We start from the raw sequence: 23,095 nt of genomic DNA, 5'->3' as shown, positions 1-23,095 counted from the left end.
GGTCAGGGCAGGTTGTCAGCTGCTACTCAAAAAACTGGACAAAAGACGGAGGAGATGCATACGTTGACAGGTGGAAGTGTTGTTTGTACTTTGAGTTTGTTTGGCTGCTTTGTTTCTACCACAGCCAACATCAGGACAGCTAACAACAAAAGTTTTCTGCGTGTTTTATAGTCCACTGGATCAGTTGTTCAACAACAAGGCTGTCAACAAAGTACAAAAGTAATGTAACTAATGACTTTTGATATCAAGTAATGAGAAGGGTAATATGATTACTTTTCATAGGAGCAACGAGTAAAAAGTAAGTTGTTACACTTAATGAGTAACTTGCCCAACGCTGTCTCCTACATGCTTGGAAGGGGAGGATGAGGTGAAGGGTATTCATTTGGTTGCAATTATCAATACAGTGGGAAAAGGTAATTATGTTTGGCCCTGGTGTGTGCTAGTCACTAGTTGAAGCACAGACACACACACACACACACACACACACACACACACACAGGTCGCTAGAGGGCCATCGTCCGTGTGCTCAGCTTGTCAGTCTTGACAGATTCTGCACATAAAATAACTACTATTTATGTATCGTCTTGTCACATAATGAAATACAGTCTTGACACTGGACAACATTAACATGCAAATTACCCAGTAATCACCACTGCATATCTGTTTATGACAAAAATACCAAAGAAAAGAAGAAATAATGAATCTAATTTTGATATAGATTGCTACTATTTTACAAAAGACAAAAAGAAAACCATGCTGAAGATGGAGTTGGCTTTTTGAAGGCATAGATAGAAAAGGGCACCATTTCTAATTTAATGCCAGTTAAATTAGAAAGAAAAGAAATTTGAACAGAAGTGAATCTGAATCGCTCCAGCATGCTGTTGGAGGGCCCACTCTATTGGCCCCAGTGCAACCGCACTGTCTATACTGTGCTACAATCTCACTGCTAAGATGCCACTGAATCTTACACACTGGTCCTTTAAAAAATAAAATGGACATAATTTAAATCACAGTGCAGCATGTATCACATTGGCAGGAGTTGTATTTCATTTGTTCTGCGTTTGTTCTCGTCGTCTGAACAGATTTAGACTCCTCATGTGACTGTCAGCAACCTTGTGGATGTGAAGCAAGAGATCACTGACATTACACCACAACGGAAACAGAAGACCTTCAACACATGCAAACTGTTTAAAAAACACATAGCGGAGGTTATTTTTTGAGTTTGTTTCATCAATTTCGCAACATTAAGGAACTCATTTTGAGTCATTTCTGTCACTTAGGTCAACAGTTAGTGTTTCCCTTTCCAGCTGTTTGGTTTTGTTCCCAGGTTCACGCAAACTTCTGTTTTTAACTTCCTTTGATACTTCCTTACTGCTGAGCTGACTACTGTGTAGACGCACTCTGAGGCCGATGTACTGTACAGAAGCTGCAGCTCGCAGGAAACCACAACCACCTATACTGAATGTCAAGTACTGTAGCAATCCCACCTATGACACTTAAGTTTTTCCAGTTTATGTTTTGCAGGCTAACGCATTTGAACACGTTGGATGAAATACACAAAATGTATCAGGGTTTGTTTCATGAAATTGACAAGAACAACCGATGGAATGAACTCAAACTGAAGAAAATATCGTGTCATTCTTATATTTTGTTGTGATTCAGGTTCAGTAGGAGTATATCTGATGTTTTTTGTGGTCCTGCTTTCTTGTTGTGTGTTGAAGCTGGAATACATTGATGTTTTGTAGCGGCTTGTTCAAAGGAAAGTGTCGTGTGTGTTGGTTATCTGGCAGGCAGTCTGTCGATATTTATCTCAGAACTGGGAAACTCTGACACAAGAGCGAGCCTTTGTGTAAGATGAGATTTTGAGATACAACACTATCTTTCACCACAAGCAGTTGTTAAGGGAAATGATGTCTGTGAAGCTCGTTCTGTCTTCATATCCTCACACAGTACGTGTGTTTTCATGCTCTGCTCATTTTCATTGGACAGTTAGCCTGATGCAATCTTGATCTGACACTACAACATCGTACCAAGAGATCTTTGTCGATAAACTAATTCAACACTCTGCAGTGATCTGATGCTGAAGTCAGAGTGATATTTTTCAGAAAGATACCTGGTGATTAGTATTTATAAAAGGAAAATCAGTTTTCTACCTTCACAGTATGGTTAAAAAAAAAAAAAAACAGGATTTGAAACTTGCTTGAGGCCAATAAATCATCACTGCAAACATCATGCCTGCTCTTGTTTCAGATGTATATTGTTCTTGCTTGGTAAGAGTAGTTTAAGCACAAGCTGCATTACCAAACAACAACTTTAAAGGTGCAATATGTAAAAATATGGAGTATGTTGAATTCATAATCCAGACATATAGGGGGCAGCATATCACCAGAGTAACCACTAATGGCTGCTAGCTCTAGCTACCATTAGCTAAACCCCTTTGACACATGTACTGCAACTCTGTAATTATCTAGAAACTACCCAGAGGATGTCCCCATTCTTTGGCTCGGACTTAACCCTGCCAGCTCCCTCATCATAAGTACGAGTGAGCCACATGTGTGAATAGAGCAGCTCAGTGTCTGGAGCGAGCAGATGTGTTGACGACATCGAGTGGTGTCACCTGGATTTGTTTTTTATGGACTTCCTGCACACAAAAAACTTTTTCTTCTGCAGGGCAGTGATATTTTCTTTCCCGCTACGGCAAAGGAATGTCCTGCCCTATTCTAACATCAAACCTATCATGGGAAAAAAGCATCACTGTTCAGTCAGAATACTGCAGTCAGCTGATCTCCGCATCTATCATCCGTCTCGGTTTGTATTGATATTAACACAAAGACAGTCATCATTACAAATGAGTCCTCCTCCTCCTCCTCGCTCTGAAGGCGCCACACCCCTCACCTGAACCATGCGGACTATTTCTAACGTGAGAACTCGTCTGATGTGCCGCCCAGTGAACAACAACTTGACTAGGACTGAAATAAGTGCTAACCTCCAAAGCTGAAAAATTAAGTCAGCATTTAAGTCCCCAAAACTGCAGTTCCTCAAATGGCCACTTGAGGTTGACCTCAAAAGCGAGTCAGTCCCCACAGATCACTCTATTCAAACGCCCAGCTTTGTATCAGAAATAATCATGTTTATAGCGTGGAACAAAAAATGGTTTTGGTCTCTGTAGTTAATTTGTCTGTTGATGCCAACTGTTCTGGATGGTGAATTCTTACGTAATTCACCCATTTAAATTATATTAAAGTTTAAAGTACATAATTTAGGGTAGCTGCTTCACTCAGCCGCCTCACCTCCATAGCCGGGAGTTAAACAGTCAGGCATTGCAAAGATGACGACAACCAGAGCCACCACACTGTGAGCTTCAAAATGGCTCTACAGAAGTGTGTGGGTGGCGTCACAGAGAATATGTCCATTTATTGATTGAACACAGCCTTTCAGACCGATGGAGGTGAGTTTAACGACAGGGATTACTGTAGCAAGATGATTTGCAGTAGCTTGATGGGGACGATGAATATAGGGACGTCAGACAGTCATTACTCACCTCTGGAGCTGCGAGTGGGGATTATGGCGGGGTCAGCCTCAGGGTGCCAGGAGCCAAACCTGCCTCAGCTACCAGCTCTGTGGCGTTGAACTGACAGCAGACTGAACACTACAGTGACTCACTATCAACGTTTAGGGTTTCAAGTGGAATTATGAGGCCGGGGCTAGCTGGTTCGCATGCCAACTCTGCAACACAAAGATGTCTTTGAGATAATGTCAAAACTGTTATTTCTTCAAATTCTGTTGATATTTTCAGTTAAATTTTGATCGTTTTGAACTTAAATTCTTGCATATTGCGCCTTTAAGGAAGTAACCTCAGCAAAAATGAAGCCAGAAAGTATGTTCATACCTGCCTGAAGCAAGTTTCAGGTCTGTCATTTAGAAACTCTAATGCTGTACTTTTGGAAATTACTCAGCACTAAGGTACAGTATCCAAGATCAGAGCACCAAAACCTGAAAGTAGGCCAAAGATTTAAAAAAAAAAAAAATGCCATTGTGGCCCTTTATAACAGGTTTCACTTCTATTACTCACGTTTTTAAGGTATGACATTACAAATCGCTTTAGAGTTCCATGATAAAAATAATGTACTATAACACAGAAAACACAACAAGACCACAATGGGCAGCTGGGCTGCTTCTGCTGTACTTTTAACACCAGAGAAATGATGAGGATGTGGGAGGGGAAACTTTGTTGTGAAATGTCAACGTCTCTAACAGGAACACAAAAAAAATAGGGGCATTAATCTGAGCACGGCATCAGCATGTACAGTGCATGTTTTAACTAGCCTACAATAGAGAAGTCAGTAGTCGGTGAAGTACAGTAGTGGCAGAAAATTACTGACATGTAAATGTAAAATATGTGAATCATTGTAAAATCATCTGTCGAATAACTAAAAAGGTGCACTGACGTGACAGAAGTTTCAGGCTGTCATAAAGATAGTCATAAAGATAAGAAGACCTACAAGTTCTTGAGAGTTGCTTCTTCGAATGTGGTTCTGACTAGATCCTGGTGTTAAGAGAAGAAGACAACAGCCTTCGTTCTGACCTTGTTCTCAGGGATATAACTAGGTTAGTAGAAAGAGATGGCAAGCTGACACGATGATGTGGGACTTCGGCTGCCTGGTACTTTAATAAAATATATTCATTTTAAGACCATAGATACTGACCAGTGTTTTTTTTATTAACCACCAATGAAGTAAACCGTTTCGCCTCTGTTTGACTTAAAGGGATAGTTTGGGGTTTTTGAAGTGGGGCTGTATGAGGTACTTGTCCATAGTGAGTGTGCTACGTGCAGCAGATGGCAGTCAGCATGACCCCAGTTTGTAGAAGCAGAAGACGTACCAGTGTAGAAAGTTAAGCAATGTACTGTGCACAGAGTCAGCAGCAAATTGTATTTTAGCCACCTAAAAAAATATCAAAATGATCAGTTTAAGGGTACATTATAGAATATTGTCACTGTTTTATCTTGCCATTATCAGCCATTTCAGATGGGGAACTGAAGCTGTTATATCCAAAGACATATGCACACAGACCCTGCATTGACCGCTTCAGCCCGTTGCTGCCATACGTTAATGTCAAATACATGTAAACAGGAAAGCTGTGGGTTTTTTTTGGATAAAAAGCACTATAACGTTACATTTCTCAACTGATTTCAATAAGTCATGTTATAATCAAGGATCTATGATCTAGATGTACTTACTCCACATAGTTCATGAACCCTTGAATATAAAATCAGCTTACTGAAATCAGTTAACAAATGTAACGTTATAGTGCTTTTTTCTCCCCAGAAGAACCACACCTCTATTCTAAACCACAACTCTATTTTCATTGTACAACCCTGTGTCATATAATGATAATAAATATCCTTGATTCCTTGAATTCAAAGCCATCAGATTCTTTTGACAAGAACAGTAATTTTACCTCACAGAACACGGGAGTTGCTTGGCCACCATTGCCACGATCAGTTTGTTAGTTTGTATTTTTGTGTGACTGCTGTTTTAAAGGGTTAGTTTGGATTGCGTACACAGTGCACAGTAACACAAACAAACAAACCAATCAAGGCAGTGGCAGCCCACCAACTCATGTGCTCTGTGAGGAAAAATTAATGTTTTTGTCAAAGGAGTCTGGTGACTTTGGAGAGAGCGATAAAACAGCTTCAGTTTTGACTTTTCAGGTGGCTAGAATACATTTTTCTGCTGACTCTGTCCACAACAGTACAATGATTAGCTTCCTATGCCAGGACTCCCAATGCTTCTCCAAACTGACGACACTGCATTCACCATCTACTGCAGATAACACACGGACTATGGATAAGCACCTCATTCAACCGCACTCCAAATAATGTGAGCGATCCCTTTAATTCCCACATCTCCACAGGGAGGCCAAAGCGTGAAGTTGGAGATGATGTTGTCAGGTTTAGTTTCTTGCTCAGTGATGCCAAATATTAACAGTCACATAGAGCTCAAGAGGGGTTTTCGCTTTACAAATGTGTAACAACACCACCTTTGTTATCTAACTCAGCTGCAATATCCTGTCACAGCACAGAAACCCAGTGGCAGAGACCAGTTCTTCTGAAAAACCCTTTCACAAAATTCCGTCAACATCCTGTTTCACATTCTGCGATAACTAAAACAATTGTTATTACAGCACATGCTGCATACCAAGCTGGGTTTCATGGAACTGCACTGCATGTGGACCAGTCTGTGTATAAACAAGAAGAGAAAATCTAAGCAAGTCCACTTCCTGTTTTGTTAATAAATTCAGTACTGCATATTCCCACCAATTCATACAAATAGTATGAATCACACAGGAAGCAGCATAGAATATTAAGTCATCGTCGCTTTTCATTTTCTGCAGCCTTCATACTATTCAGGTTAATTTTTTTTTTTCCAGATCGAACCCCCTTGACTACACACAGGTTCATCTCCATTAGCTAATCAATCCTTGGTCACTGCCTACCTACCCTGCCTGCTTTCATCCACTCTGCTTTTTGTCTGTCTGCTTTCCTTATAGTTTAATCTATGTCTATTCTATTCTATTCTGTATTGTCATATTTGAATTGCTTGTGCTGTTGTCTGCTTGTGCTATGTTTTTTGTTGTTGTTCTTTTTAAAATATGTTAGTGTTGAATGTCTTTCTGTGCTATGTCTCTCATAAAGTGGTTTTATGTTGTCATGATTTAACTGCATAAAACTGTTTTGTATTAATTCTTCTTGTTCTTTGCATGATACTGCTTTGCTCCTTTAAGCTTTTTATTGTTATTGAATTGTTATTTCCTTTACAGCAAAATCAACATTTCTCTTTATTGTATAACGTTATTATGGAACCAATTTACAATACGTTTATAACAAGTTGTGCCACTAAACATGAACACAAACACAGTAATTGAGCTGGTGGCTATGCTAAATAATACATACAAAATGAACACAATAATAGCAGACTGACCAAAGCTGTCATATACATACCAGCAATCCATTATGGTCAAAACACTTATTCATTCAAAGAAACTGTCTCCTTTCTGTCCATGTAGTCTGTGGATTTAGATCAGGGATGTTTTACTTTCACGTGTAGTCAAAACCATGTGTTTGGTAGAAGTTGACGACAACATCCTTCACTTTGGGCGCTGTGCTCGTTTTGATGATGACAGTCCAAATGCATTGATGGTTTTTCAGAGTCACAGAGGTAATTCAATGTGCACCTACAGATGCCCTCATTTTTGATGCTGCTACTTCCACAGGCAGACGTAGTCTTTTGCTAAGACTGAAAAGTTTTCTCACCATTCCCCTGTTGCACAAAATAGCCCTTAAAAATAGGGCAACCATAGAGATAACAGTGCAGAGTGACATGAGACACGGGAGACAGCAACGCACTTTCTGATGTTACAACCCCAAAACCCTGGTTTCCCCGTCTACATGACAAGTTTTTAAATATCTTCACCTTGACAGGAGTTTTCAAAATGCTCCATTTTCAGTGACCTGAAATGCTGTTTGTTTGTGGACAAAGGACCAAAACACAGAGAAAAGGTGTAAGTGTGTACAGGGCCTAAAACCAAATGGCTACATCAGTGATGATACAGATGGATCCTGTTCAAGGTGTTGAATACATAGGCAAACAGGTCATTAAATCAGATTACTTTGTCGAGATTGTTGTCAAACAAGCACGAGTTCACAATAGCTGCGACCACAGACATGCATGCAACCACACATTCATTTATTCACACATACACAAAGAGCCTCACGTACACTTTACTTTAATGGCGAATTTCACCTTTGAGTTGTGGTTGAGAGTATTTGTATGCAAGTGTGTGTGTACCTTGTGTGAATCGTTTCAGAAGTTAGGCCGCATTCAGATTCTATCAGAAGTTGCGGCAATTAGCTGCAGGGTTGTACAGTGGTGAGTGCGTGTTTATTCGTGCTTAGAACATAACCACTGTGAAATAAATAGGAAATGTTGTTTTATTTCACTGATTTATTGGCTTTCTCGTTTACTCTCTACCTTGCATGACCACAGCTGCCCTCTTTCTCTCGCAGACAAAACAAACACAAAACAAAGGAAGCTCCCGTATCACTACTTTGCAGCATAACCTGCAACAAGACCCAGTCATCAAAGCTGGGTTGAGGAAAAAGCTGGGGGAGTACCATCGTTTGGTTTCCTGATATTTCAGGCTGGCTGCGGAGAGAGTTCGATCCCCGGCTTACACGATTGGCCACCGCAGGGTGACATTGAGCTGCATTTGTCCAAAAGTTTACTCTGCTTAAACTTTTTATTAGCATCCCATGCCCCACTACCCCCACCGTCTAAAGGCATTACCCTCATTCAAACTGAATTTCATAAGTCTGCTTTCACCCCAACTCTGCGGTGGTCATGAATGCGCAGGTCCGGAGCCGCCTGTGGATCTTTTACCCGTCTCCAGTAGCTCCATATGGCTTGGACAAAAAAATATATGGACATGAAAAACAATTCTTTTTTTTTTTTAACATTTTAATTTTCATTTCTCATTGTTGTGGACCTAAAGTGAGTCCAACTTTCTCCAACTGTAAGAAAATGCGCAGCCTATACACTAAATAAAAAAGTTTCAATATTCTGTAGAGGTGTCACAGTTTGGTTTGACTTTTGATTTTAAGGTCATGATTCAATTCGCTTTTTGATTTAATTTTGTTTTTCAGCACTGACTAGATAACCACAGTGTCGGCAGGGACAATCAGAGAATAGCAGTTTGCTGGTGCCTAGCCTTGAGTCACCCCCGACTAGCTATGGATGCCAAATCCCCCCAAAAAAGAAAAATCTCTGAGGAAAATGTAGAATTCAATAGCTGCAGCGCTACACCTTTCTTTTTTTTTTTTTTGGCCAATAATAGCTCTTTCTCTCTAGACTGACCGATAGAACAACCTATAGAGCCGCTGGTTGCAGCTAAAATGTCATATTAAATCTATTTTGATTCAGTCTTGTAAAATAATAAAGCATGAAAACTTCCAAGTGGGTGTGAATTTTTTTTTTTTTCAAGCACAGTATCTTTCCTCTAATCATCTGTAGGTTGACCAAAGATTAATTCAGTGCATTTTCATGCTGTATATATGTACTGTATATCAACATGATTAAGTACAGCATCAGTGTTTAGCCTGCTCTAAACTCTGTCTAACCTCATAATGGGTATTTCACATACAGTAAAATGACTTGAATGTAGGTTAGAGCCAGCCTGCTCGTTTCCTTCCTTCAAACACTCAGCTCAATTCAAGGAAATTGCTCCTGTTTGCACCGACTACTGGCCCGCCTTTGTAAGATGATCAGTAGAGTTCACACGCTGGTGACTGTGTCCTCTCCACTCTAAGAGCAATGAAGGACATACTTGCACTGCTGATTCTGCTGACTGCCCAAACTATCAAGGTAGGCTTTGTCTGTCCTGCCTGTTTATCAGGATAAATACCAGCCACTGTCGGAATTTATCTGATGACCATAATACTGCTTAAACACAATGTGAAATGTTAGCTCTTATTTGTGTGTGTCAAGTTAAACACTTTCGTGATTAAAATGACTTTTGTGTCATAACTCTGAATGTAAATGCATTTTATCTTTTAAACATGTTTCTAGTCCGGCTAGCTTTGTCACCTGTCTTGAAGCCAACAAAGGGAGAACTTCTCATTTCTTTTAAAACATTTCTTAAAACTCCCGTTCTGTGTCACTACTTAATAGTTTTGTTCTGTGCGTGACTATGTTACATTGCAGTAGAAAGTGTTTCTTTAGAAAATTAACACATAGTTGTCGTGTGGTGAAGCTGTATGAATGTTTGGTTTCGGTCGTTTGGCATCTGATGCAGTTTCAGACTGAATGTCCCATTGTTAAGAGATCCGGTCATGAAATGATGCAGCAGCCTTTATCTACTACCCTCCACTGCATATTTCAGTTGAAGAGGTTGGGTTAGTCTAGGCATGCAGCCAGGAAAAGAAGGAAAAAACAGAATGTTCTTTTCTACAAACTGTCAGTGAATAATAAAGCCAAGCTTCACAGGTTCTACCTTTATCGCCTCATCTGGAGCTTTACCGGTGGTCACACCACAAAAAAAAGACGTCTGTGCGTCTGAGCCGAGGACTTCTGTGTTGCCGCCTCTGTTTCCTGTAATACGAGAAAGAAGGTGCTGCTGTCAGCATATTCTAACTTTTGCTTGTCATTGGAGGGCACAGTGGTGAGACTTTCAGCACTTTGCACACGACAGGTGTGTCAGCAAGTGTGACTACAGCGCCACAAAACGAGTGTTCTAGTAAATGTATGTGTGGTATTTATATACTTACGTGTGAGAGAGAAGTTGTCCCTGAGTGACTGCATGCATGTGTTCCAATGACCAGGGACTGGCTGCATAAAACACCTTGAGTTAAGAATTTCTTTAATGACCAAGTTAAGGTTCCCATAAAATAAAACTGTTTGCACAAAACATTTCTTCTCCTTAGGATTTCTTTCAAATGCTTAGTTAAATATATAAAGCTTTTGCCCTTATCTTGGTCTTATACTTAATGAATCCACTCACATTAGTTAAAGCTACTATAGTGAGTGTTGCACTGGTTGTGAAACAGTCTAAATTCAATATTGAATGAATGAAACCTTTATTGATCCCACAACGGGGAAATTCCATTCGGTTACAACCCGTCCCAGAGGACACAAAAGCACAAAAGACAGTACAAATAACTGACATGGGAGGACAGGGACAGGAGGACCACGATGCAGCCAGCCCTGAGCGACGCCTCGCTTACTTAGATGAAAAACAAATGAAAAACAGGATGGGAGGAAGAGGGAAAAAAAAGGCAGATCCCAGACTATGCACCTGATGAGGAGGGACACAGTGTGGGATCTGAAAAAAAAAACACCTCAGCACAAAGCAACAGTTAAGACATTATAACAAAACTCAAACACCTGCACATGTGGTTGGGGGGAGGAAGGGTGGGGGGGGGGGGAGGAAGGGTGGTGGGGGGGGGGGGGGGGGGGGTCACAGCGCTTCTTTATGACCTACATAACTTAGCAAGACCAGTAGAGAGAAGATTGGCTGTTTCTGTATAGTTCTTCTTAATGCCTTAATGAAACAAGCTTGTGTTTACATTTTCCACAGGCAAAGTTACAGTGACTTGTATGTTAGTCAGTTTAAATGAAGTAGGAGATTTTTTTTTTGGATAATTTAATCATTGACATTTTATTTTGTGTTTATTATGGCACAAACATCACCACGTTTGTCCGCAAGGGTCTCCAAAATGAAAAATATATATATATGAATGTTCCTTGTGGTAGCTTTAATAGGTTAATAGGTTTAATAGGTTTTCTTGAAATAAAATTGGTTGCCCAAATATTTAAAGTCTTCTCCTTAAAGGGACAGTTAAGCACAAAATCAAAAATACATATTTTTTCTCTCACCCACACTGCTATTTATACATCTAGATGGTTTTGGTGTGAGCTGCAGAGTTTTGGAAATATCAGCCATAGAGGTGTCTGCCTTCTCGCCAATATAATAGGAGGAAATGGCACTCAGCTTGTGGTGTTAAAAGTGTCAAAAGATACATTTGAAAAACTCAGCCATGCTATGTCATAAGAGATTAAGGAAACATGTTCCTTTGAAATTTCTATTCAGTCTGGAATAACCAGAAATTGTGTCTCGTTTAAAAGAGTAAAAATTAATGCTGAATGTTCATCAAATGAGTAAGTGATCATTTATGAGTCGTAATAAATAATGAATAATCTTTTAGAACAAGTGGATGTTTATAAGAGCTAAATTAAGCAATACATTAATAGTGTCTGGCAGTAAGGTTGGCAGTAACTGAACTCAAACTCCAGAGTGTGTGTTTTCAGAGTAATGGGCTTTTGTTTTCGGGATAACGGGTTAGCTTATTGACAGACAACTGACGGTTATAAACAGCTGATCAACTTACAATGTCAGACTCGTTGTCACTCGTCCTTGTCAAAGTAAAATGTTGTTGTCGAAGAAGATGTTGCACTCTTCTTCTGCTCATGTTGCTTCTGTCCCTGCAGCCTGCAGGCAACCTGTCCGAGCTTCAAGTCTTGGGATGAAGGAGAGGGAAATAACTTGCGATAGTTCACCCAAAAATGAAATTTCACTCAATATCTACTCACCCCTGTGCTGATGTGAGGATGGGTGTGAAGATCTCCAGTTCACAAAACACTCCTGGAGCATCAGTAGAAAAAAGCGTTGCAGCCAAATCCAGTGCAATTGAAGTGAATGGTGACCAGTTTTAAAATGTAAAAATAGAACACAAAAAACCACAAAATGTCTCCATCCTGCTTATGTGGTGTAATACAAGTGGCCATAAGCCACAACATTAAAATTTGACCCAAAAAGACGCCATTTACACCATGGTTTTAGCCTAAATGTCAACTGTAGCCTCTCAGACTGGAGCTGCGTGCACACGCCTGAAGCAGGTACACAGGTTCTCGCACAAGCAGCGCAACACGAGATATACAAGCTCTCGTGATACCTTCACATCTGTGTTTACGTGCTAAGCTACTCAGACAACAGAGAGAGGTCTGCTCAGAAATAGCGACTTGTTAAGTGCAGAGTTGACTTTGCAAACTTTCAACACAGAAGAAAATGTCTGAGAACTTTGACATAGAGGAGGAATATAATTTCTTTGGTGCAGCTGCATCACTTGGGCGAGAGCTTGTGTACCCGCTTCCTGTAGCCTGTGCACGCAGATCAGGTCTGAGAGGCTACAGTTGACGTTTAGGCTAAAAACATGGTGTAAATGTTGTTTGTTTTTTTTGTTTGTGTTTTTTGGTCAAATTTTAATGCCACAGCTTACAGACACTTGGATTACACCACACAAGCAGTATGGAGACATTTTGTGGTTTTTTGTGTTCTTTTTTACATTTTAAAATTGGTCACCATTCACTTTAATTGTACTGGATTTAGCTGCAACGCTGTTTTCTGCTGAAGCTCTGGCAGTGTTTTGTGAACTGGAGATCTTCACCCATCCTCACATCAGCACAGGGATGAGTTGATATTGAGTGAAATTTCATTTTTGGGTGAACTATCACTTTAAATCTTCAAACTGCTTTAATATCCAGTCTATGGCTCCACCTCAATACGTGGACTGGAGCACTCAGTCCTGAATGTTAGGGTCTTACATACTGCTCCTTTAAAAATTTCTTTTAAATTAAGAAATTTGTGACCATTTTTTGGTCAGAACAGACAAGTTGTTGTAACTATTTGAACCTCATAGATGGGGGTCAACACAGGTATCACACAGTGTAAACCAACGGTCACCATGGAAACTAGAATTGTACTGCTGTAAAATCTCCTTCAATGTAGTAAATTATTTTTTCCTTAACTAAGGAAACCTATTAAGGGATGCTGTGCAACATCCTTAAGTATATCACTCAGCCTTATGTGCCATACTTTTTTTTTTGTGACCAATTTTTTATTGGTTTTATTCACAGTTACACACATTATACACAATTAATTACAAAAGACAACAGAAAAAACAAACAAACAGACTATCAGGGGGCCAGTAGGCATCCCCTATACACCTCCCTCCCACCCCCTTGCCATTTTGTAGAAATTTAAAAAGGGAAAAAGAAAAGGAAAAAAAAAAAGAAAAAAGGAAAAAAGGTAAGAAGGAAAAAAAAAAGTAAGAGAAAGGGATGTTTGTTGTCATTGTCATTGGAGCTCATATAACCATGTTTATGTTAATATTGTACCATATGCTCAGTGTTTCCCCCGCATATTCACCCATGAACATATTAAATCATACATATCTACAATCATGGGTCACATCAGTGATATTACTTGTTCCACAGCTCTTTTGAGGGTCTCTAATGTTTCTGCTTTTGCATTATTTATAGATGCAATTGACAGTTCTAAAACTTATGTGCCATACTTTTGTAAAAAACTTGTATTATGCAATTTTCAATGCTGAAAATTCAGGAGGGTTCCACAGAGACGAGAGACACTGAAGAGGTGAAATGCACCTTGTACACATTCAGAACGATGGCTGCATGTTTAACCATGTATGTAGCTCAGGGACAGCTCAGAAGGGAAGAGGTGGGCACGGGTGTGGGTGGTTTGTTGCTACTTTAAGATCACGTTTACCAGAGTGTAGAATTTTATCAGTCATTGGTCAACTTGTCCATTTTCTCTGTCAGCCAATGACTAAATTGTTGATTTTAAAATTACTATCTTTACTGATTAGTTGACTAAGGTTTAGACTTGTGATTTACCACAGAGCAGGTGCATTTCAAGGAAAAATGTCTGGCTGATACAAAGTGGGCTGTTAATATTTTCCACCTAAGTAATTTCAAAATTGCTACCTTAAAGCTCAAGCCCCCCCAGCAGTCTTAATGCAGCTCATGCGTGTCAGAGGGTTACGAGAAAATACTTCTGTGATCTTCAATATCCTCATCTGAACAGCCAAAGATGAGTTACTTTTAAGTTTCGTCTCTCTTTCCCACAGGTCTGCTGCTCTCAGCCCTATCTGGCAGACTCAGATGGAAACTGCCGAAACAAAACAACAGAGTACCTGTTAGAGGATCATAACCTGTGCTGCAAGAAATGCCGCCCTGGTAAGTTTTGTCCTGCAATCACAGTAAGGACTGCATATTTCTTAAATAATGCACAAACCCACACAAATGCTCGGGTATACACTGCGCTGTAATACAAAGCTTTCTCCGTATACAATAAAACATAAAAGCTATTTGGTCATGTATTATGTTGCTAAAAGCATGGGTGTGGAGGTGTGAAAGAAGATGAAGACAGCTCTTACTGCAGCCAAAAATATTTATCTGTTTCCTTGTTTCATACTGTGAGGGACAAGGACAATTATTTCCCTGAAACAGAGCCTGACTAATGCAAGCAGATAAGTACTGAGACATTCCAATACAGCAATGCCAAAGTAGATACTTTATCTACCAAACAGCACCAGCAGTGGAAGAAGTAGGATACTCAGATCATTAACTGGCTGAAAAAAAACAATATCAGAGTAACAATGCTTTATTACACGTAAAAGTCCTGCATTCAAAATCTTACTTAAGTAAACTGGCATCAAGACATACTTAAAAAAAACAAACACACAAGTACTCATTGTACAGAATTGCCTATTTCAGAATAACATTTCTGGCTTATAAGTAATTAGTAATGCATAATGCATAGTTAGTAGAGAAGGAGTAGAGATAAGCCTATAAAGCAGCACAGCAAACTATTCATTAGACCCCGCCCCCTGGTTACTGTTGTTATACCAGTGTTATGTCAATGTCTGTTTGATGAATCATCTGGAAAACTTGGAAATGATTCTTCCAGAATAACTCTATTTAGCTGCTTGCTTAAAATACTTGTATTGTACAGGTTGTTAGTTCAAGTATCAGCGTGATAAGGAAAATTTGTTCTAACATAAGCTGCTTAGCTAACAAACTTGTTTGTGTTTTCAAACAGTATGCCTATTTTACTATAACTTTACAAGGGAAAAGGCTTTAGGATGAGGACTAATTAATAACACTATCTTGGGTAATATTGCTGTGGTTTCTGAAGTTTAAACTTCCACAAATCCAATACAGTGCAGGACAGAGATGCTAACATCAACCTAATAGGTTCCAAGACACTGTACTACACATAATATGCTAATCTCAGGGCTTTATTTGTTCTTAAATGTAACCTGTAACCCAATGTTCTCATGTAAGCAGTTAATGATGTACACCTTGCTGATTAGCCAAGCATGCTAACAATTGCAGCTATGGCTGAAAATTGCTGCTGCATGGCTCTCTATGTTAAAATTTTCAGGCTACATTTCTGTCCACCACTGTGTTTTATTTCTATCAATAACCAGCAGACATGAATGGTATTATTGTACATTTGCAACACAACTGTTTAAGCCCTGAAAAGCGCCTACTATGACTTGAAAGATTTGGGTGTGACCAGCAGTGAAGCATGCTTCAAAAGTTGCAGCTCATGAAGAGCAGGAATGCAGACATGTTGTTAGATATATTCACATTACTAACCATGTTCTCATTTTCCTTGGAAGCTTTTTTTTTTAATCAGATCTGTCCTCCCCACACCTTCCCACTCTTCTTGTAAAGATTCGGGCTATAAAAAGTGCTGGTGTGCTTGAGCAATAATTTGATCTCATGTGCCTGCTAACCTCATCTCTCCCACTCAGTGCAGACTTAATTGTTTTGCATCCCACTTCTCTACTATGCAGTGAGCCAGAGTAGAACCAAGCATTTATTTGAATGACTTTTAGCTCTAAAATGATGTGTGTACGAAATTACATAGTCCCAATATTTTACTGCACTCAAAGAATTAACACTTCTAATTGCATTGTTAAAAATACAACGACAGTACATTCAATGAATAAAAATCTCCCCAGATATAAATTACATGGACTGTGATGAAACACTGTTTCAGGCATAAAGATGCAATGATACATTAATCCTGGTAGTAAGAGGAATAATATTAAATCGATCTGTATTTTCATCCGTCAGTGGAAATTTTAAAGTTACAATAGCTATGTGCTGTTAGAAAATGCAATTAAAATGACTAATGTGGATTAATGTGGATCCATTCATGTCTATGTTATAAAAGGAGAGCGAGTGAAACGAGAATGCTCCGCTGACACTGACACTGAGTGTGAACCATGTCCAGCAGGCCAGTTCAAGGAGAGCTGGAATTACTCTCCAACCTGCTTCACCTGTAACACCTGCAGACCAAGTCAGTAGCTGCACTATAAATCTCTGTAAAAACGCAGTTTCTTAAAAAATATTTATCTATTGCTTTGTTTTATTTTTTAAACCCTGACTGTCCCTGTACATTTTTTTTCTCCATACAATCAGACAAAAATCTGGTGGATGTCCAGAAATGCTCCCCTACCACAAGGTCCAAGTGTGGGTGCAAGCCTGGGACTTTTTGCATCATGGGATATGATGAACCATACTGCGAAGCATGTCAAAAGCACCACTCCTGCAAAGTTGGCCATGGAGTTTTTGTGTCAGGTATGGCGCCTATTTCTCAATAGTCACCAGTGGAATGTTTATCACACGTAATTCTTAAATATTGTTGTTTCTCAAATACGAATTTGGGCAAATTGCACAAGGTGTCCCACAAGGCTCGATCCCGGGGCCTGTCCTCTTCACTCTTAGCTGACGTTACTTGTTCTGTATCTGGTAGAATACACATCTTTATGCTGATGATATAATGCTGTACTCTTACTACGAATGCTGAAAACTCGGCTGTTACATTCCTTCAAAGATGCTTTTCTGATTTACAATCTGGTCTCAATAACCATAAATTACATCAGGTTAAGGCTGGAGTGATTCGTCGATGTAGTCAACGCCATCGATTACGAAACGGCGATTTGCATATTGTCAACTGCTGCGCCTGGTCAGAGCATGGATTCACCCAGAGAACATGCTGCAGAGAACAAGACTTAAAATTGTATTCCTACCGATAATCCCCTTTTTTACTAAATATACCTGTTATCTGAGAATGTCTTTTTTTTAATCTGTAACTGTAATGGCATTCAATTAACTTTTTATGTATCCAGATTATGTAATCCCATTGCATGTAATCTGTTACTCCGAAAGCCTTCTTACCACCTAAGAACATATTAGGCTCTTCAAGTACCACTATTATGACAAACAAAAAATACAATAGCATAGGCCTGCTGTATTCAGCTGCAGCTATTTCTAATAAGAAGATTTATTGTTGACTGTTGTCAGCCACAACCATACTTCCTCCACAGTAAGGCTGCGGTTTATTGCCATCACGGTTTAGTGCGTAACTAATCATGAATGACATGTGCGCGCTATGTGCGTGATTGTAACTACATAGCAGGCTGATACTGAAACAAGAAAAGGCTACAGTATGAGAGTTACAGTTTGAAGAGTATGGACCTCAATATAAATGAATGTAAATACATAAAAGGTTAATTCACAAGCGTTTCCCATTGACTATGAATCTACCAGTGGTTTTAAATATTATAACTATGCAATCAAACTAATTTCATTACAGCCATCATAACATTGTCTCTAAGGTTTAAATCAACCTCGTATACTGTTAAACTTAATTATTAGTCTGTTACCTACATGAAATGTGATGCCTGACAGTGAAATATTAATAAATGACAGCATGTTTGGGTGTTGTTCACAGGGACGGCTAACTCAAATGTGAAGTGTCAACGATGCCCCGATGGGACATTCTCTGATATAGTCTCCCACACGGACCGCTGTCGGCCTCACACAATGTGAGTGAAGGACAGTCAAAACTGTATACAGCTGTTTTGGGAGGTCGGATCTTTGACTTTTCTTTCTCTTTGTGTCTCTCCAGCTGCAGTGGGAGGGTTGTTAAAAAAGGCAACTCTACCGCAGACACCATGTGTGAACCTGAGACTCAAACCTCAACAAAAAAGCGTCACCCTGAGATTGTGTTCACAACTGCAAGTACGACGATGACCACGGTCCCAGCAATCACAGACGCCACCCTGTCCAACAGCCGGTCTCTTTCAGCGGCAGTATTCAACCACTCAACAAAAAGTCCCCAACCAAGCACAGTATCTGACAGTAAACTTGGTAAGTGTGCAAGTGACTGAGTGATTCTCAACAGTCATTATGAGAAAACTGTGAGGCCTAATCAGTTTCTCTCTTTCTGCCTCTGTGTTCTGTCTGTGTTTACCTCTCACACACAATTCTTAGCAGCAGCCATTGCCATTTCCATTGTCACTGGAGTTATAATTTTTGTCATCATCCTTATCCTGCTGTTCTGCTGGAAGAAAAACGGTGACAAAGGTATTGTATCCTGTAAAAAAAAAAAAAAAAAAGTGTATTGGTCATGTTTGAGGAAAAACTGATTTTAACGTCATTCAATTTATCTTCAACTTAAAATATATAAAATGATATGATACTGACAAATAATGGCCATTATCACTATCTTACTTACCGTCACTGCATTTTCACTCTGCTTTTTTGCCAGACGTTAAAAAAGTTCCTCCCAAAGTAGATGCAAATGGAAATTGTGAGACTGGTGATAAAGTAAGTCTTCCTTGGCTTTTCTTCTCCAATACCTTTTTTTCATTAGTCTGTTTATTGGCATTTTTAATTTGAACAAGAGTGCGAGTCATTCCAGACTCAATTCAAGAAGTTTCCCAGTTTATCACAGTGTTTAGATCAAAGAAAATCAGAAAAGGCATCAAGACTTTCAAGGACTTATCCTTGTGCCCTTTCAAGGTGAATCTTATTTTATCCGACTTGAATATAATATCCCTGATCCATGTGATATAGGATGTCGGTTTTGAGCTCTTCTCGTTCAGCAGCTTTAAATGCTGGGCAGCATCTCCCCAGTATCTCAGGGAAAGGGTAGTAACCCTTATGTGCAATCTTTATCTTATCTTTAAATAACAGAAGAAATGGGAGTGGGGTAGGTTAAATGTTTCTGCCAACTGATTGAATGATGCAATACCCCATCAAGGTATAAATCTTGAATAACTCAAATTCCTTTCCCATGTCAAAAGGGATGATCTAACTTGGCTGGGGTGGAGAGATGGTTTGACATAATAAAGGTGCCATTAGGAAGGCTTTTTGCAGACCAAACTGTTTCCTGAATTGAGACCATATTCTGATTGTGTTAACTATTCTTCTTCAGTGCCTTTGAATGTAGCTGTAGTCAGAGGGGTGGACTTAAGACACATATTTGATGACTTTAAACTTAGCTTGACAAAAATGAAAGGAAAAATGAAAGAAAATGACTTGCATCTCGGACTTTGACTTTAACACCACTAACTTCACTCAGACCTGAGCCTTTTAACTTGAAAATACTAAATATCTTCCCACATGCTTTAAGATTAAAAAGTATTCTATTTAAAAAAGTGTTCCTCAAACTCTACAACAAATCAATTGATTGGCAGTTAAACACTAACTATTTTGATAATCAATTAATCATTTTTTCAAATCAAATCATTCCAAATTCTCTGATTTCAGCTTGTAATTTGTGAGTATTTTCTAGTTTCTGCAGTCATTTTTGACAGTAAAATGAATATCTTTGGGGTGTGGACAAAAATTTGAGAACATCACTTTGGGCTTTGGGCAACATTTTTTATTATTTTCCAACATTTTATGGCCCACACAATTAATTAATTAATAGAGAAATTGTCAGATCAATCAATAATGAAATTAATTTTTAGTTGCAGCCATAGCTACAAATCACTCACTCACATTTCCTTAACTAACATTAATGCTATTCATTCTCAGTAAGTGGTAAACTTAATATGCCAGATCTACTTTGCTTGAACCAATCTGACAGCATCCAATCAGGTTTCCAGTTGGAAATAATGATACCAAAGATAATTTCATTCAGTACAGAAACTACAGGGTGGTCAACAAAAAAGAACTACAGGTTGAAAATTAGAGACAGAGATACAACTTCCAACTTAGTTATACATTGAAAGTTGCACAAAGAACGGTATGTCAAGGCTCTGTTTTTACAATGGCATTACATTTGGTGAAGAGTGCATTATGATTTGTTTAGGACTCAAACTCAATGTTTAAGACTTGGGACTTGTCACTTGTGACTTAGGACTTGACCACAAAGACTTGAGACTTCCTTGTGACTTACAAAACAATGACTTGGTACAGAATATATTGAGAATTAACCTTTTCATGTCTTTCTGCTGCAGACCAATCAGTGTTATTTGGGAGAAACCCAGCTGACTTCATTCACGGAAACGGCACCAGAACAACAGTGTCTGCTGGAGAACGGGGAAACCTGCAGTGACCAGAGTCAGTCCAGTAACACCTCTGAAACCTTTACCCGGACAGATGGCTGCAGCAGCTGTGAGTCCATCGGTCCTTTGCAATCCACCTTACCTCTTGACAATCCACACTCTGCTCTGTCAGAGCCCAGGACTTTACAGTCCAACACAGAGCCTGTTACTCCCCAAACCAGTGTCCCCACACAGTCCTCCTCCCAGCCCACCAGCCCACAGATCGTCAGTCCCGTGACTCCTAGTCCCCAGGTCAACGTAAACATCATTCTCAACATAGGAAACGGCTCTGGCGGGACGCCGTCTGTCGTGCCCACAGACTTGATGCAGGTAGACTCTAAACTCCGCTTTGGAGAGGAGGAGGAGTCTTTTAGCATCCCACAGCAAGAAGACGGCAAACAATCACTGATGTCAGTGCAGGAGACTGAAAGCTACAGTGTATGAAGAGTCACCAGCAGGAAAGACTGATAAATGCATTTGTTTTTGCTTTGTGTCATGATACAGCATTGAAAATCGGCTACAAGATGCACGCTTAGGGAATATTGTTTTTTACAAGGACAACAAGACCAGCTTAAACTTTCATTCTGTTTCCATATCAAAGCAACAACTGACATTTTGTATGTTTATATGTATATATAGTATGCTGTAAATAAAGATATAAATATTGCTTTTCTATCAGCGATGTAGAGCAAGTACAAGTAAGTGCAAATTAAAAATATAAATTATGATGTATTCTGCAGTCGTCATACTGATATCAGTAATTGTTTGTACTCTTATTGATACTACTCACCATAATTTGGCACATAAATTACAGACATGATATGAAAAGATGTGAAAATATTCAACAGCTACTTTATTATGACTCTTTAGCAGAATATGGGATGCATTAGAAAACCAAAGAAGAAGAAGAGGAAGAAGAAGAGGAAGAAAATTATTTATATAGCACTTTCACAGACATGGTTCAAGAAGTGATTTAAATAAAAAAAAGCAGAAAGATGAACTGACCACTGCAGTCACTTGTTTAAAATGTACAGACTAAACAACATGATGAACGAGATGCAGTACACAATAAGAAAACACAATAAGTGCATTAAGTGCTGGCCTGGTGCATAGGTCACCCAAACACCTGTCTGAACAAGAAAGTCTTTATCTGCCTTTTAAATGAGTCCATTTATTTTTAATTTATTTTTCACTTCTAAAGTTTTAACATGTATATGTTTTCAAGGGCGTGTCAAGATGATATAGGGTGATGTGGAAATGGCAGTAAAAAATAGTCAGGCACTTTCAGTTAAGCACGAATGAACTTTTCCCAGAATTTGTTGATGAAGTTGATTGTGAATTGGGTCTTGATGGTTTGTCATTTTTAAAAAGTGGGTCCCCCGGAAAAACTTTGGGAAACACTGCTATATAGGAGTCAGTGGTAGCAGAAAAGTATTTAGATCTTTTAACTACAAAAAAGGGGTGGGCTGCTACTACTACCCTGTATTGGTATCATTGGCAATTCAATACAACCCATTAGCCTAAACTATCATGAAAATACTTAACTGAAAATACTTTGAGCAATGATGTTCTTTAGATGGCCAGGTTAAGCAAAGTGCATCCATACAAATGTCTTATTAATAGCTTAGTTTTTTAAGAGAGAAAAAAAGACTATATCAAATTGGTTCTGGCAGATAATCAAGGAAGCAGTAATATATTGGATATTAGAATATGATCTTTATTTAAAAGTACAGGTGTAAAAGGAAGAAAAGCAAAATATACTTGTCAAAAGTAAAAGTACTCATTAGGCAGCAGCAAGGCCCCTGACTGTGTGTGTGTGTGTGTGTGTGTGTGTGTGTGTGTGTGTGTGTGTGACACTCAAGTAGCCTAAATTATGTTTAAGTATGTGCAATTTGTTCTTGGAAAATGTACACCACTGATTATAGTTTCATTACAAAACATGTACAAAAGTGATTCTAAACTTGTATCATAAACTATGGGAACACGATTTAGTACAGCACTTTCATAAAGTTGGCGGCCTAACAACAGGCAGTTAAAATACAACAGCCCAGCCAAGTTTTCAAGTTTTACAACGCATACTGACCTGTAATTCTCATATAAAAGAGCCTCCATCGGGGGATGGGTGTGAGTGATGAGTAATACTCTCGCTTACTGCACTGGGAAGAACCTGGTGTTTTCTGCGGATGCTGCCGACCCCTGCTGGTTGAAGGCGGACATTGCAGCCTGTGGAAGCCCCCTCTCTCGCGGCTCATAAAAACGTTTCAGTGAACACTTGCACTCAATTTCGACACCAGTTCCTACACTTACTTTGTTTAAAGTAAAACA

General features: G+C 39.2%; 1 protein-coding gene across 1 annotated transcript; it reads left to right on the top strand.

Moving 5' to 3' along the window:
* Positions 1 to 9,274: 9,274 nt before the first annotated feature.
* On the top strand, positions 9,275 to 21,600 carry tnfrsf1b (tumor necrosis factor receptor superfamily, member 1B). Its single transcript, XM_084736525.1, has 9 exons — positions 9,275 to 9,422; positions 14,483 to 14,591; positions 16,603 to 16,728; positions 16,851 to 17,009; positions 18,166 to 18,259; positions 18,343 to 18,584; positions 18,708 to 18,800; positions 18,985 to 19,043; positions 20,684 to 21,600. Exons 1-9 carry the CDS (start codon positions 9,372 to 9,374, stop codon positions 21,212 to 21,214), a joined length of 1,464 nt encoding a protein of 487 aa, XP_084592651.1. The 5' UTR covers positions 9,275 to 9,371; the 3' UTR covers positions 21,215 to 21,600.
* Positions 21,601 to 23,095: the final 1,495 nt, after the last annotated feature.

This window comes from Lutjanus erythropterus, chromosome 2 (assembly GCF_056507025.1).
Source record: "Lutjanus erythropterus isolate fLutEry1 chromosome 2, fLutEry1.hap2, whole genome shotgun sequence".
Classification (NCBI taxonomy): domain Eukaryota; kingdom Metazoa; phylum Chordata; class Actinopteri; order Lutjaniformes; family Lutjanidae; genus Lutjanus; species Lutjanus erythropterus.
This window is presented reverse-complemented; position numbering and strand designations above follow the sequence as displayed.

Coding starts and splice junctions, on each gene's coding strand:
- tnfrsf1b (XM_084736525.1), top strand. CDS start 9,372: ATGAAGGACATACTTGCACTGCTGATTCTGCTGACTGCCCAAACTATC. Junction 14,592..16,602: donor CTGCAAGAAATGCCGCCCTG/GTAAGTTTTGTC, acceptor ATGTTATAAAAG/GAGAGCGAGTGAAACGAGAA. Junction 17,010..18,165: donor CCATGGAGTTTTTGTGTCAG/GTATGGCGCCTA, acceptor TGTTGTTCACAG/GGACGGCTAACTCAAATGTG.